Source organism: Xenopus laevis, chromosome 5L (genome assembly GCF_017654675.1).
Source record: "Xenopus laevis strain J_2021 chromosome 5L, Xenopus_laevis_v10.1, whole genome shotgun sequence".
Lineage (NCBI taxonomy): Eukaryota > Metazoa > Chordata > Amphibia > Anura > Pipidae > Xenopus > Xenopus laevis.
This window is the reverse complement of record NC_054379.1, coordinates 159,899,917-159,916,905: the sequence shown is the minus strand read 5'-3', so window position 1 is coordinate 159,916,905 and position 16,989 is coordinate 159,899,917. Positions and strand designations below refer to the sequence as shown.

General features: G+C 41.6%; 2 protein-coding genes across 2 annotated transcripts in view; one reads left to right on the top strand and one right to left on the bottom strand.

Annotated features, from left to right (window-relative positions):
• Window positions 1-8,439: 8,439 nt before the first annotated feature.
• On the bottom strand, window positions 8,440-11,034 carry LOC108717223 (palmitoyltransferase ZDHHC20-A-like). The gene is made up of 2 exons (XM_041563592.1): window positions 10,895-11,034; window positions 8,440-9,735 (listed from the first exon to the last, which is right to left on the bottom strand). The coding sequence occupies exon 2, from the start codon at window positions 9,669-9,671 to the stop codon at window positions 8,751-8,753; it is 921 nt and encodes a 306-aa protein (XP_041419526.1). The 5' UTR covers window positions 9,672-9,735; window positions 10,895-11,034; the 3' UTR covers window positions 8,440-8,750.
• A 15-nt stretch (window positions 11,035-11,049) lies between these two features.
• Window positions 11,050-16,989, top strand: part of cdc5l.L (cell division cycle 5 like L homeolog) — a 55,066-nt gene continuing 49,126 nt past the window's right edge. Inside the window, 1 exon segment of the mRNA NM_001137573.1 lies at window positions 11,050-11,319. Coding sequence (NP_001131045.1) covers window positions 11,275-11,319 — 45 coding nt within the window. The 5' untranslated portion in view covers window positions 11,050-11,274.

The following is a 16,989-nucleotide window of genomic DNA, read 5'->3' as shown; positions in this document are numbered from 1 at the left end:
GGTGGGAACTATAATAGACTTTTGTTACAAAAGAAACAATGTGGATAGATAAACTAAATACAGTGTCCCCTATGGGGTTGAATGAAGTTCAGAACTATTCATGTTTCTTTTAAGGATGTGATATGCTTTTCAATTGTAATATGGATATGACTCGTTTTATGTTGATAGAATTTTAAGTAATACATTTTTATTGTACTTTTTATATTCACAGATAATATATCGATACAGAGGAAAGCATTAAATGACACTGTCAGAACATTTCTTAATTTATACACGATTGTCATAGACAGGTATGCACTATTTGTATTAAGGGTTACATGTAGCAGTCACTGGTAATTGGAGGGTGTTACCATTTGCATGTTTTAACTATTTATACCTGTTTCCTGTTCACTTTTGTAAGAGAACTTGAGAAAGGGGGTTGATCCCCTGAAACGTTGTGCAGAGATCTGAATAAATCATAAAAATTCAGCACATTTTGCTTGGTGAGTGCCATCTGATTTCTCTTTGTTATTGCTCCATCCAAATTATTCACTGGCTTTGGAGGTATTACAGGAATCCACTTCATCTTTATATTTAGGGCATATTATTATATAGGGAATCACGTACCCCCTACTGTAAAATATTAGGAGTTCCATGGTCATATAAAAGCACAATTTTTGTACTCCATCAAAACAGGTCCCGTTCTCAAAACCCACAGTGCTACCTGACCTCACAATAATTCTTGATTCTTGCACTACTAAAGGACTTTCAATCCACACCATCTGTATATCTATATTCAGTACCCTGCTGCATCCAGATTTACTTGACCTCATACTCTCTACACATGACTTTGCTAAAGTAGAGTTCATCTACAATCAGATCCCCATCTCTACCAACTCAAATCGTCATCTCCTTCCTAACCCCTCCTCTACCTGACTTATTTCTCTTGATCCTGTAACTGCCTCCAAAGTCTTCTGACTTCTCTTGTCATCCCCACTCACAGCTCCTCTTGACCCTGTGCCTTCTTTTCTGCTTAAACAATGTGTTGCTGAGTTTACTCCACTCAGCTACTCTTGACCCTGTGCCTTTGTCTCTGCATAAACAATGTGTTGCTAAATTTACTCCACCCAACTACTCTTGACCCTGTGCTTTCATCTCTGTTTAAACAATGTGTTGCTGAGCTAACTCCACCCAACTATTTCTGTACGTGATTAGGAGCAAGGAAATATAACCAAGTGATGTTTGTTTCCGCTGGTGTCTATTTAATGGAGAGAGCTTGAAGCCATCCTAGCAGAACGCAATTGTCATTGGAGCAGATGCAACGCATGGTTGTACTCATAGATGAACGCATAGTCGCATGCATGGGCAGTGAGCGCAGAGGATGAACAAAAGAATGTGCACCCCAGCACCTGCTCACAGGTGAAGATGTCTCTGGATACACCATAACCTTACACTGGGAGCAACATTATTTTGGTGATCACTGCACTAGACAATAAAAGCTGCTTTCTTGGTCCCTCAACATATTAGCCTGTGTATGGGCTCAACTGATAAAATGAAAATTAGCAAGATAGTCATCCAGCAGGTTAGAAAGTCCTTTTGGCTGGGTGCATTGGCATATTTATGTGGCTCTTGTCCAACAGGTCTTTGAGGGTCCACTGGTTGATCGGATCAGCCCTAATCAGCCCAGCATGCCTATGTAGGGCCCCTTTAATTTTATGCGTGTTGAGACCCAAGAGGAATGTATCAGGTCAATTGTTGATAATGAATACGTTAGCAACACACCCACTGTTCTATTAATACAAAGTAACTACTTTCTTCTTTACAATCATCTCATATTATTTATTTTTCCTGCAACTGAAAACGATTTCAGCTTCTAATTTGCTTTAGCTTGCATCTCTAATGAAAGATTTGTCTGATGACATACGTGTGACCAACACGAGTGTAGTACAATTGGTTCCTCTCAACTCCATGGATCAATTCTCAGTCTACCAGGGTAGGTCTTACCCCTCAATGCAGTTAGTCTTGTAGTCATGAAAAAACTGCTAAAGGCAATATTCAAGCAGCAAAGGAATTCTGGTTTTCTACAGGCGATTTGCCAAAATCTAAAGGTTATTTACATTAACCAATAACAATGTCATGACCTTCTGTGGTTTCAAAACTTCAGTTGTCAACGTACATCAAAGAGTTTCCCCAGAACGAAACATTGTGTTTATTTGGCTGCAGTAACATGTCAGGAGTAATTGGGAGGAGATCAATGTTTCTTTTAAGATTGCAGGAGATTTGCTTCTTTGCTAAGTTAATTGATTTTGGTTTAATTATCCTGAAAACTTCAAGGCTTGTCAATTCAAGTCAAAATGTAGTCAACTGGAATAAGAGAAATAAATTTTAGGTTTGAAATATTAATCAATGGCTCCTCTTGTCTATTATTCTTCTACATATTCTGCCTCTGGGGTAATTATTGGCATCAATACAGCATTTGCATCCATGTTTTTCACAACTGTACTTGGAAATTACCCATAATATTTCCAATCTTCCAAAGCTATTGAATATGAAGATTCTTACTTATCCAGGTCATGATATGCAGTATCTAGCAGAATTAAATCGAAGGCAACTGGACATTTAGGGTTTTTTTTATTAAAATCTGAATGTTAAAATCTCAAAAAAGTTTTTTTACTAGAATTTTTAGAGGAAAAAAATCTAAAATGTTTAGAGATTTATTATACTCTGATGCTGCAAAAAGCCAGAATCTGCCATCTCAGACCTGTTGAGGTCTTGTATAAGTCAATGGGAGAGGCACCTGTCTCAATTGGATGTTTTCATGGTCTGTGCGGGGTTTAGCCCGAAAATCAGAATTTTTCATGGTTTTGGGGCAAATCCCGAGATCCGATTAATTAGATTTTTTAAATTAATAATTAAGCTAAAATTGGCATGGGAGCTTGGTTGTGGTTTTTTAAATAAAAAAATAATAAAATAATTTAATAAATTTGGAATTTTAGTAAATAACCCCCTTAAAGTTTTTCTTGAAACGTTTCACCACTCATCCGAGTGGCTTCTTCAGTTCAACTGAAGTCGTAGGGAATTCCCCGGCATTTAAACCGATGAGTGTAGTAAGGTCACACAAATCCAATCACATTGGTTCCATTGAAGTTCAGTAAGGTCCAAATATATAAGTTTGAGTCCCAGGAAGATTAGGTATCCCCAAAGTCCAGCAAATCTTAGGCTCTCCTCTGCCTGATCAAAATTCTTTTCTTTAAAACCGGATTGCTGTGTTCCTCCAGAAACAACGTTTCACGAGGACAGAGAAAACAGAAAAGATTATATAGTGTAGTATATCAGTGTGAAAGTATCTCACTCTTTGTAAGTTAAGTCCCTTAATTAATTAACACCTTGTGAAAAAACACTCCACACCTCTCAATTAACCTCTGGCATGCACGTGTTAAGGTGGCCATACATGGAGAGATCCGCTAGTTTGGCGATGTCGCCAAACGAGCGGATCTCCCTCCGATATGCCCACCTTGAGGTGGGCAATATCGGGCTGATCCGATCGTGGGCCCTAGGGCCCAACGATCGGATCCTAACAATGCCTTAACGGGCGGTCGGATCGCAGGACCGCATCAACGAACAGATGCGGCCGCGATCCGACAGGATTTTTAGTCCCATCCGATCGAGATCTGGCCGACTTTTCGGCCAGATCTCGATCGGGGAAGCCCGTCGGGGGCCCACATACACGGGCCAATAAGCTGCCGACTTGGTCTGTCGGCAGCTTTTATCGGCCCGTGTATGGCCACCTTTACACAGACCTCAATATCTATACGTGTTGCCTATTTATAGTGTGGTTACATTTAACATATACTCCAATTGTCCAAAGTCCCCAAATGCAAAACTTCTTTAGACACGTAACCTTGATTGAAGAAGGAAGAAGCCTTTCAGGCGAAACGCGCTAGCGAGACCACACTTGTGAGTTGCAGAAGCACCCTTTGGCAAGACGGATTGAGCTCTGAGGGACGCCGAGGAGCCATAGCGACATTGAGGACTTACACTGAAACTTTTTATGCGATCTATCAAGAACTCGTTTGTGAGTGTGTTTTATTATTTATTTATAAGCGTTTCTGCACACGCTGTTTTCTCTTCACCCAAGTAATGAAGGAGGAGTTCAAGTACGGAAAAGAGCTCGCATTTATTTATACCTATTTCAACTCACGTCTTGTGAGTATTCTATACCACTGGAGACATTATTAATTCAGCGGTTTGACGCTATTTTCCCTTTTACCCATTCACAAGTTACGTGTCCAAAGAAGTTTTGCATGCGCCAAAAGTCACAAAGTTTTCCGATTTCACTTCGTGACTTTTGGCGCATGCGCAGTAGATCCGTACTGGCGAAATGCTCTTACTGCACATGCGCCGGTCAAAGCAGGAAGATCGCTTGGAAGAAGATGGCCTCGGTGTTGCAGACCCCCTTCTCTGTGCAGGGATGGTTTTTCCACTTTTGACATAAATGGCCTCTTTTCACACTTCTTTTAAGTTTTCTCTTTTCCAAAATGTGCACATTGCTGTCCTCTAAGGAGTGTCCCTTTTCCATCTCAATTGGGTCTAGCTCTAGTGAAGTCCTGTAAGCATGTATCTGAGGAGGATACAAGGGAGGACCAAAGTGTAAGCTCATTGGAGGAACAGAATCGTTGTTTGGAGGCTGTTTCTGCCTATAAGGTTTGTGGTGTTTAGCGGGGTATTGCTTAAGAGGGTACCTTGGGTTATTTTAGGAGAACCTATAGGATGCCAGTATAAGAACAGGGCTGGCAATCTGTGGGTTCTGGCAAATGCCAGAGGGGCTGCTATAAAATGCCATAGACAGTTACTATTTATTGGGCAGTGTATGTTTGGGCCTCTGTGTACTTGAGGCCTATTTTGACTCCCAGTCCGGAAGTGTAAAAGAATATGCATTTTTGTGCAGCAGAGGTTGTACATACATTCTGAAATAACTCCACACATCAAGCTTAACGCACTGAAAAGATTGGTGTTTGGCTACTGGAGGTATGGATGCAGCTCTTCTACCCATTTGTTTTTACATAGTACTGTTTTTTCTGCAGCGCTGTACACAGACTCAACAGTATTCAAATATATGCCTGCAAGGGTTGCCACCTTTTGCCTGGGCCCTTGCATGTCGGTGCCATAAGACTGTGAAACGTTGGCTGTGAGAGAAGACTAATTTTGGAATTAGTGAAGAGATAGTGTTAAAGAGCTAATGGGCTGGAAAGGAAGCAGAGAAGTGGAATTTGGAAGGGCCAAAGTAGAACAACTAGGGCCCTGGCTAGGCTAGTGAAATACCGGCCAGGTGGCAACCCTAGTCGTTGCCCAAGTGGAGCATATAGTCTAAGGTCCCTACTAAATTCACACACAAAGTAGGGCGAGTTTTAATAGAAGCCATTCAGCCTGTCTGTATGTTTTTGGAGTGTGAGAAAACCAGCGTACCCCAGAGGAAGCACAATTAACTATTGATTAAATATACAAACTCTTTGCAGAAAATGTCACAGAGGATAAAAGCAGCAATTCTAACCATTACTCCACTTTATGAGTCTTAAAATTGACATACATTCTTATGGAGCTTTCCTGTGCATTTTCTGTACAATGTATAATTGTACAGAAAATGTGAAATGTTGATTTGTAAGGTGTCTAACTAGGGACTGCTACACTCCAAGTTTGATGTGTCCTTGTGTCTTTAATGAAAAACTGTCAAAATTGACAGACAGGTGTAATGGGCTTAGGGAGGGCAGCTGACCGATTTTGGACCGGACATTTGTTAATACAGGTATCGGACCTGTTATCCAGAATGCTCGGGACATGGGGTTTTCCGGATAAGGGATGTTTCTGTAATTTGGATCTTCATGCCTTAAGTCTACTAGAAAATCATGTAAACATTAAATAAACCCAATAGGCTGGTTTTGATTCCAATAAGGATTGATTATATCTTAGTTGGGATAAAGTACAAACTAATGTTTTATTATTAGAGAAAAAGGAAATCATATTTAAAAACTATTTTAAAAAAATGGAGTCTATGGGAGATGGCCTTTCTGTAATATGGAGCATTCTGGATGGGTTGCCGGATAACAGATCCCAAACCTGCATTTAGCTGTCTACGGCAGTTTAAGTGAGGCAAATTAACAAATCCTTGATGTTGCTGAACATTCATTAAAATACGAATAAAGGTGGCCATACACAGGGAGATACGCTTGTTTGGCGATGTCGCCAAATGAGCGAATCTCTCACCAATATGCCCACATTGAGGATGGACGATCGGATCAGAATGGAGGCCATACAGGCGGTCAGATCGCATCATCGAACAGATGCACCCGCAATCCGACAGGATTTTTTACCCTGCCCGATCGACATCTGCCTGACTTTCGGCCAGATATTGATTGTGGAAGCCCATCGGAGGGTCCCACACACGGGCCAATAAGCTGCCGACTCTGTCTGTCGGCAGCTTTTATCGGCCCGTGTATGGGGGCCTTTACTCCTTCTGTAGATCCTTAAATTAGCTCATTGTATATGCCTCAAATGTCAAAACATGTCTATTACAGGTGTGTAAGACCAACAACCATTTTGGGAATCGATGAGCACACAAAGTGTATGCAATAAGCAACCTATGAGCCATTAGTACACAAATTATTCTCTAGGATAACGTGTCCGCGTTTCGATGAAAGATAATATGAACAAAGAGACATTCTGGGTTCCCACAAAGTTTATGGGTGCTATTAGAGCTCCAAAAACTTCTGTGCTGGCGCCATCTTTAGGTTCTGTTCCCACTTTGCCTTTCCCATCAATTATTTTTTATGAGACCTTCAGCGTAAAGCAAATAACATATTTATATCTTAATTATTTACTTTATTCTTTGAAAAAACAAAAATGGGGTCTATATGAGACCCTGGTCTAAATGCTTCCTCTAGAAACTAGAGCAGCATTGTCTTCTGTGTTATATTACCACATAGGAAATGCTGTAAGGCTCCTCAGGAGTAGTAAATGGTGCTATATTGTGCACCTTGCAAGAAAGTAGGGCACTTGATGCACACGTGCACCTCCACCCTGGGCATTGGGTAAATGTACTACAAGTGCCTGTTGTACGAGATGTATAGGAGCAGTAGAATCATGCTGGTGGAACATAGGCAAGTCCTGCTTGATTTGGATATTGAATCTCACCAAACATAGTGCCACTTGCTATGGAAAGTGCCTGATCCATTGCTAATAATATCAGGGGTTCGCTTTACTCTGGGTTTTAGTTTCCAAATTAAACGCATTTTCTCTTTTCTTTTCGCTGGTTCTTTAAAATCGGACAGCAGCCCACACTATTATTTATGCTCCAGACAAAAGAAGGGGGGCAAGAAACAGAAGAGGTCATAGCACAAACTTTCAAAAATAGGTCCAAGACTAGGGATGCCCCTGTTCCTCTTGGAGAAGGACAGGGGGACGGTGATGTGATGTTACGGGACTGCTGATGTCAGGGGCAGGACAAGTGATGTGAGAGGCGAGGCTGTGGCATGCCAATCGGTGATTGGTCGATCACCATGTCAATCTGTCCGGATTTCTTTCGAGCACCCTTTACTCAAGTCTTTTCTCTCCAGAATTAAATGCAAAAACCTGCACTGTCCCTTAGACCTGAGCACTACCTGCGGATATCTTAATTTCCACCCCCCTTATCTGAGCATTATTCAGAATTGCAAGTTAAAAAGTGCATTTGGGTATAAGGTGCAGCAGAGCCCTGTAATTAATGCCCGCTTACAATCTAATTTCTCTATACAAGTAAGTAGAACCTTTATAGCAGTGTAAGGCTGGCAGAGTCACTTCGACTTATGTCAATGAGTGCCAGGTTCTGTCGAGCACTGCTTTAGGGCTTTTTTTTTTTTGGTTATTACCAAGTATCTTCCTAGTGGCTCCAGTACAGCCCCATTCCTGATGCTTTCAAGTCACAGGGGGTTAGTTTACTCCACTCGTCACTCCACTGCATCTGTGCCCCCAGCTTGGGGCTGAAGAGTAGAACAAAGAAACAGTAGATGATTGCAATGTTGTACTCATAGCATAGTACCCCAGTCAATGCACTTCTCACATAAGCAATTATAATCACTAAGTCGTGTCTAACATTTTGCCTGTGTAATTATGCCTTTACCTTTAAGTATATGATAATGTTGGATTGTGTTTAGCATCATGCTTTGGTTCCACTTTCCACATTTTTGGTTGACATTATAAAAATTAAATTTTTTAAGTCTCAAGGTAATTTTTCTTTTCAATAAGGCCAAGCAGCTGCCCCCTTAGGACTTCATACCTTCGATTATTTTGGTTAGTGAAACTGCTTTTTTCCCCCAAGCTAACGTGCCTTAAGCATCTGAAGTGCTGCCGCCCGCAGGGATTTGGTTTCACAAACAGGACATGACGTGGCAATATTATAAAAATATAATTTATATTTATTACAAAAATTAGAACTTAATAGAATGAAATACAAAAATAATACAATAAAATAACTTTTATAACAGTCAAATATTTATACTGTGCCACTAAGGTGGGGGGGGGGGGTTATAAAGGTATTTAAAAACTGCTGCATAGTGGCATATTTATGATGCTGTGAAGCCATGAGTTAAAACATATGAACTTTACTTCTTTTAAAATACGGCCTTTAACACATCTTGATATCTGTCTCAATCTCCAACATGGAACTTGTTTGGGATGAAGTGCAAGCACCATGAGCCTCTCAGATGAGCTAAGGGGTTGAAAGAAGGCAATCCATAGGGTTAAAGTTTAAACTGGGAAGGGGACTCACTTGGTGGTTTGGCAATAGCAGCATTTTTCTCTTTGTCTTCTGTGGCCTCACCCATTGGGAATGAGAAGCCATCTCCTAAGCTGCTGAAGATTGGGAGGAACCAGTATTTCTTTTCATTGCCAAACACTTCTCTCAAATTTTTTCTGAAGCCCAAGTTATAGGGATTATTCTCCTCAGCTGTTTCATCATTATCCTCTCTAGAAGTTCCATTCGTTAAAGCCAGTTCAAAATGACCAAGGGAAAATAGGAATAGGATTATAGAGAAGATTGTGGTCAGGCAGAACAGCACAATGATGGGGACTTTGGATGGGCTGTTGGGCAGCTGATGAGTCCAGAATAGTATGGAGAAATGAAGCGACACTGCACTAGTGAATATGCACAATAGCATTGCATACGTCAGGCACAGGAGGAAGAACTTGTAGTTGGAGAATCCCACACAGTTGTTAAGAAATACGCAGTGATGATCCAGTTTCAGTATACAGACGTTACACACTGGGCAATGGTGGCACCTGTCTGGCTTTAACACTTGGCATGTGGCACAGTACCGAACATCTCCTTTTGGATCCTTAGTATAAATAGGCAAGTCTTTAGCCGTACGAATGAGGATCTCCTGCAGCACTTGTGGCCTCTCATCACTCAGGTACAGCTGCTTGTCAGACTCCGATGGGCGGAATTTTTCAGGAGGGACAGCGGGAGGCGTCATAACAGTCCGGAGATAACACCACACGCACAGGAGGAACAAAAGGTGGAAAATCACCAGGAAAGTCACCTTTGCCTCTAATAACTGTACAGTGAATATGCACAGCTCCACCACAAATATATAATAGCAGGTAGCAAGAAGCCAGAAACATGATCTGGCCGGTTTTCCCCTCATCAGAAAAGTCATTATCATTTATATTTTCTTCTTCATTTATCTTAATCTTACAATGCTCTTCTTCTTTGGCCATGATGTTATTCTTAAAATAATAAAAAAACAGTAAAAATCAGTAATAAAAATAAAGACATTTAAATTTCAAATAGTGACAGAGTTTGAAGGTCAGCCCTATATCTTCATCTTGAAAAGGTCCCATTTACAGAATAACAACTCCATAATACTATTTTTGTATGTAATTCCATCGTTATAAAAGAGCTTAAATGCTTGGCTATGCACCCTCGGCTCATCCATGGCATCTATTTAAAGGGACAGTATAGCTCTAATTATTTTGCTGAATTGTGCTTAGTACAGGGAATACCTATGCTGCCATAGTTTTATGGGATCTCTCTGTACAGACTTTGAGCAAACTTAGGGGCTGTTCCTGCTGAATTGTGCTTAGTACAGAGGAATACCTATGCTGCCATAGTTTTATGGGATCTCTCTGTACAGGCTATTAACAAACTTAGGGGGCTGTTCCTCCGGAATTGGGGACATGGTTGTGACGTCTCAGAACAGGGTGACATTATGGGGAGGTGCTTGTGATGTCTCGGGACAGGGTGACATCATAGGGATGTGGTTGTGACATCTCAGGTTAGGGCGACATCATAGGGATGTGGTTGTACTGTCTCGGGCAGGGTGACATCATGGGGACGTGGTAGTGATGTCTCAGGGCAGGGTGACATCATGGGGACGTGGTTGTGACATCTCAGGGTAGGGTGACATCATGGCAAGGTGGTTGTAATGTCTTGGGTCAGAGTGACATCATAGGGATGTGGTTGTGATTTCTCAGGACAGGGTGACATCATAGGGACGTGGTTGTACCGTGTCGGTGCAGGTGATGGCGTCACACTAGTGGCACTATGGGGAGGGGGGTAATACTAATTTGGAAAACCAGAAAGGCAGTTTTAACCCTATCAGTTCTTCTAACAAGTGGAATGTCCGTGTCCCGGCCTATTCCTACTCCTCCTCTGGCCAAAATCAGCCCCATGTGGTATTAGCCTAAGGCACCCGGCAAGACTGGGCTCTGTTTTCAAATGTAACTTTAATTAATGGCAAATTGAGCCTCTCATAGTTACTTACAGCTGTGACACTGCCATTAGCCAAGCCCTGTGCTCTTCTATCACTAACAACTGCCCCAACAAGTCAAAGTTCTCCCCCAGCCTTATATTCTACAATTCAACCCAATGCAAAATGAATCGCACCCGCACTCCTCCACTTCATATCCGAGACGAATCACCATTCCGATAATCACTTCATACTACTTGGAATCTTCAGGGAACTTGCCGCCGCAACGAACAAACTACAAGTCCCATAATGCCTCTCCATAGACGTCACTGGAAGCGGAATGTTGGGATATGTAGTTCCGTTTTACAGGAAAGGGAATAGCGAGTCCTTGTGTGCAGTTTTCACCTCCATCCGGCAGAGAGCGCTGTGGCAGTGATTCAATGTTTGAGCTGTGGGTTGTGGATTCGGAGCAGAGTGTCTGGCACGCTGGTGTCTGCGCGTCACACAAGAAGCAAGAGGCCGTCGCTTTTCTCCGTTTCTTTCCGTGCGGGCTCGGGGCCTGTAACCAGCAGTCAGGATGCCGCGTATTATGATAAAAGGCGGGGTGTGGCGGAACACAGAGGTGAGAGAGTTAAGACTCAGGGCTACAGACGAGCTATGGCGGCTCTCACTCACTCACATGGGCACTTGTTATTCCCAACTCGCTCTGACCCACAGGGGCTTCTGGGAGTTGTTGTTCAGAATTCCTTACCTTGTGCATTGCCTGGGCCTGTTCCAGGGCCTCTCCTCGCTTTTATCTGCTACTCTTTCAGCCTGGTAAAGCTGACCAATTGCACAGATGCAGATGAATGATCCTATAGCAGTAAATCCATTTTGTGCGCCCTGAGCTACTGATATGGAACAATAATAATAATTTAATGAAGGCATGGGCAACTGGGGTGCAGGGAGTTGCAGGTTAGACCCCTCATTTATCTACCCCCCCCCCCCATGTAGACTAACACATTTATATGTTGACAAGAGTCTGATGCTGAGGAGGAAGATTCCAGTGAGTAAAGTAAAGACAAGATCTGGGGGAGGGTCTGTAACAGTTGGACCCACCCTCTGTCTCCCCTGCACTATCACTGTCCTGTTCTATATGTTCTGCTCATACTCTAGACCAGGGATCCCCAACCTTTACAACCCGTGAGCAACATTCAGAAGTAAAAGGAGTTGGGGAGCAACACTAGCATGAAAATGTTCCTAAGGTGCCAAATAAGGGTTGTGATTGGCCAGTTAGTAGCCCCTATGTGGATTGTCAACCTACATTGAGGCTCTGTTTGGCAGTGCACCTGGGTTTTATGCAGCCAAAACTTGCTTCCAAGCCTGGAATTCAAAAATAAGCCCCTGCTTTGAGGACACTGAGAGCAACATCCAAGGGGTTGGAGAGCAACATGTTGCTCACGAGCTACTGGTTGGGGATCGCTGCACTAGGGCTATATAGATACTGATACGCACATGACTGTGTAGTAGGGTTATCTGAAGAAAAGGATTTTTCAAAAATTAGCTTATTTTATTTGATCGACGTTTCGGTCCACATCTGGGATCTTTATCAAGCTTTATGAAGGTCCAGACGTGGACCGAAACATTGATCAAATAAAGTAAGCTAATTTTTGAAAAATCCTGGTGTGCATCCGCATTCAGTCATTTTATATATAAAGAGAGAGAGAGAGAGTTGCACTATAGTCGGTGGGATGGGGGGTTTAGCAAGAGTTGCGCTACAGTCGGGAGTACAGTAGAGTTGCGCTACAGTTGTTGAGTACAGTAAAGTTGCACTACAGTCGTTATTAGTGGAGTAGAGTTGCAGTACAATCGTTAGTACAGTATAGTTGCACTACAGTTGTTGGGATGGGGGTACAGTAGAGATGCACTACAGTCGGTGGGATGGGGGTACAGCAGGAGTTGCGCTACAGTCGGTGGGATTACAGTAGAGTTGCGAAACAGTAGTTAGGAGTACAGTAAAGTTGCGCTGCAGTCGTTAATTAGTGCAGTAGAGTTGCGCTACAATCGTTAGTACAGTAGAGTTGCACTACAGTCATTAGGAGTACAGCAGAGTTGTACTACAGTCGTTGGGATGGGGGTACAGTAGAGTTGCACTACAGTCATTAGGAGTACAGTAGAGTTGCACTACAGTCATTAGGAGTACAGTAGAGTTGCACTACAGTCGGTGGGATGCGGGGTTCAGCAGAAGTTGCCTTACAGTCATTAGCAGTACAGCAGAGTTGTACTACAGTCGTTGGGATGGGGGTAGAGTAGCGTTGAACTACAGTTGTTGGGATGGGGGTAGAGTAGCGTTGAACTACAGTTGTTGGGATGGGGGTAGAGTAGCGTTGAACTACAGTCATTGGGATGGGGGTACAGTAGAGTTGCACTACAGTCGTTGGGATGCGGAGTTCAGCAGGAGTTGCCATACAGTCCTTAGAAATACAGCAGAGTTGCATTACAGTCTGAGGAATGGGGGTACTGCAGGAGTTGCGCTACAGTCAGTGGGATGGAAGAACAAATGACATTTCTCCTTTCTGTGACATCTCACTCAGGTTTTTGTTTCCTAGGATACTGCAGTGTTATGCAGGAGTAATTGATTGTACATACACAGAGCTGCTTGTCATTCCACTCTAATGCTGTACTGGCCACTCTCATTCCATAGATATCCATAGAGTTTGTCTCAAATCAATTTGGGCACGCTTGTGAAATGTCACAAAATGTCTGCGTGTTGCCAGTTCATTGCATTTCACAGATATAAATTGACAACACATTTAATTCTATGTTACACTAGTTGTATGTGCCCTTTGGTCTGTAGCTGGTGGAATAAAGAGGCAGCACCTGTGTTTGTCTTCACTAAGGAGAACTGTGCAGGCCTAGTGAAAGAGCATTTGTACTACAACTCCCAGCATCCCATTGTTTGTTAAATTAACAGTTCATTCTTATGCAGTTCCAAATACAAAAAATTTAACCACTTATACTTTTTTTAATTGATGGGGTTAGGTTACAAAAAGTTCCCAATTTGCTACAGGTCTATTTAACTGTTGCAACCAATCGGCAGAAAGCATTTACTGGTCACCTGTTTAAAAGCAAACCGCTTATTGGTTGCAATGGGTTACTGCTCCTGGGCAAAGTTAAGGCCTTTTTATTGCATATATGCCTTAACTATATGCTTCATACAAAAGAACCCCTGCAGGGAAAATCGTTTTTAATTAGTGTTTGAATTAAAAATGTTGCAATTGGTTTTGATTTTTTTTTTATTGTGGGTTTTTGAATTATTTTAGCTTTTTATTCAGCAGCTCTCTAGTTTGCAATTTCAGCAATCTGGTTGCTAGGGTCCAAATTACCCTAGCAACCATGCACTGATTTGAATAAGAGATTGAAATATGAATAGGTGAGGGGCTGAATAGAAAGATGATTAATAAAAAGTAACAATAAATGTTTAGCTTTATGGAGCATTTCTTTTTAGGTGGGGTCATTGACCCCCATTTGAAAACTGGAAAGATTGAAAAGAGAAAGGCAAATAATTATAAAACAATAAAGAATAAAGGCTTTAAATTATTCATTCTGTATTATACTAATAGTTAACTTAAAACTGAACCACCCCTTTGAAAGGGTATGCTTTAGAATAGTCAACTCTCAAACATTTTTAACTGGTCTTTATTATTTATTTTTTATAGTGTTTGCCTTCTTCTTGTGATTCTTTCTAACTTTTAAATGGGGGTCACTGACCCCATCTAAAAATACCTGCTTTTTTATTACACGTGTTTCTAGTCACTCCCTCAAATATTCATATTCCAGTCTCTTATTTAAATTAATGCACGGTTGCTAGGGTAATTTGGACCCTAGCAACCAGATGGCTGAAATAGCGAACTGGAGAGCTGCTAAATAAAAATCTAAATAACTCAAAAAACACAAAAAATAAAAAATGAAAACCAATTGCAAATTGTCTCAGAATATCCCTCTCTACATCAACTAAAAGTTTATTTAAAGGTAAACCAAGGTAAACTATCCCTGTAACAAAAGTCCTGCAATCCTCTATATGACCTGGAACCATTTCTTACATCTGAAATGCCTCCTTTTTATTTGGTTTTTACCATTTTTTTCCTCATTTGGCATTTTAAACATACATTAAAGAAAAAGATAATCAAAAAAGAAAAAAGCATACAGACATAGTAGCATATTGTATTATTATTATTAATAACATGTATTTATATAGCGCCAACATATTGCGTAGCACTGTAAAGTAAATGTGATTATACAACTAAATCACATGAATTACATACATAGAACATATGGAGTTACATACATCACAATCAATACAGGTACAAAAAGGTGAGGAAGGCCCTATGCATAGGCATACAGTCTAAAGGGAAGGGAGTAATACACAAGGTGTGGGAGTGGGCAAGATCAAATTAAGTGGGTGAGAAATGTGGTACTGTATGTGGTGTTGTGTTTGGTAGTTAAGCCGAGTGAGGGTCGGCTTCTCGAAAGAAGTGCGTTTTAAGAGATTTCTTGAAAGCAGAAAGGTTGGGAGAAAGTTGGACAGACCGTGGGAGAGAGTTCCAGAGGAGGGGTGCAGCCCTTGCAAAGTCTTGAATGGGAGCATGTGAGGAGGTAATGAGAGAAGAGTTGAGTAGTAGGTCAGTAGAGGAGCGTAGTAAGCGGTTGGGTGAGTATATAGAGATGAGTTCAGAGATGTAGGGTGGGGCAGAGTTATGAAGTGCTTTGAAAGTCAGTGTCATTAATTTGAATTTGATTCTGAAAGGTAATGGAAGCCAGTGCAGGGATTGACAGAGTGGAGAGGCAGAGGAGGAGCGGTTGCTGAGGTGTATGAGCCTCGCAGCAGTGTTCATTATGGACTGGAGAGGTGACAGTCTCTAGAGGGGAAGGCCAATTAAAAGAGAGTTACAGTAGTCTAGACGCGATATGATGAGAGAGTGAATAAGAATTTTGGCAGCATCTTGGGTGATAAATGATCATATTTTGGATATGTTCCTTAGGTGGAAGTGACATGATTTAATAAGTGACTGGATATGAGGAGTGAATGACAGGGCAGAATCTAGGATAACCCCAAGGCACCGGGCCTGGGGAGAGGGGGTGATAGTGGAATTGTTAACTATGATGGATACTTCCGGGATGTTACTGGTGTTAGTTGGAGGAAAGAGAACCAGCTCAGTTTTAGAGAGGTTTAATTTAAGGTAAGATTTCCAACCAAAGTCAGGTAAATATGATGCAAGTCAGAGTGTAACCAGAGTCCTTTCTGGGATAAGGCATCAGATATGTTGAGATTTTTACTTATTCGAGTAGTCTGCGATTTAGTCCGTGGACTTTTATTTAGGAGGAGGCTATTGTTCCCTCAGAGGCAAGGTGTCCCAGTTATACCATATGTTGTCAAATTGTCCCCCAGTAGAAATATTTTGGGATTTTTACAGATTTCTGTCACTAGAACTTTACTCATTTTTATTCCCAAGTCTCTTTCCCACTTAATCATATATTGATGGGGACAAGTGTCAAGATCTCTCTCTTTTAACAAGTTATATAACACCGATATCAATTTCCTCTGAGTGTAACCCCCTCTTACATACAGTGGTGTGAAAAACTATTTGCCCCCTTCCTGATTTCTTATTCTTTTGCATGTTTGTCACACAAAATGTTTCTGCTCATCAAAAACCGTTAACTATTAGTCAAAGATAACATAATTGAACACAAAATGCAGTTTTTAAATGAAGGTTTACGTTATTAAGGGAGAAAAAAAAACTCCAAATCTACATGGGCCTGTGTGAAAAAGTGATTGCCCCCCTTGTTAAAAAATAACTTAACTGTGGTTTATCACACCTGAGTTCAATTTCAAAGGTTATAAAGCCATTTCTAAAGCTTTGGGACTCCAGCGAAGCACAGTGAGAGCCATTATCCACAAATGACAAAAACATGGAACAGTGGTGAACCTTCCCAGGAGTGGCCGGCCGACCAAAATTACCCCAAGAGCGCAGAGACAACTCATCCGAGAGGCCACAAAAGACCCCAGGACAACATCTAAAGAACTGCAGGCCTCACTTGCCTCAATTAAGGTCAGTGTTCACGACTCCACCATAAGAAAGAGACTGGGCAAAAACGGCCTGCATGGCAGATTTCCAAGGCGCAAACCACTTTTAAGCAAAAAGAACATTAAGGCTCGTCTCAATTTTGCTAAAAAACATCTCAATGATTGCCAAGACTTTTGGGAAAATACCTTGTGGACCGACGAGACAAAAGTTGAACTTTTTGGAAGGTG

Bases quoted from the DNA above. Each gene is read 5' to 3' on its own strand.
- LOC108717223 (XM_041563592.1), bottom strand. From the start codon at position 9,671: ATGATAATGACTTTTCTGATGAGGGGAAAACCGGCCAGATCATGTTTC.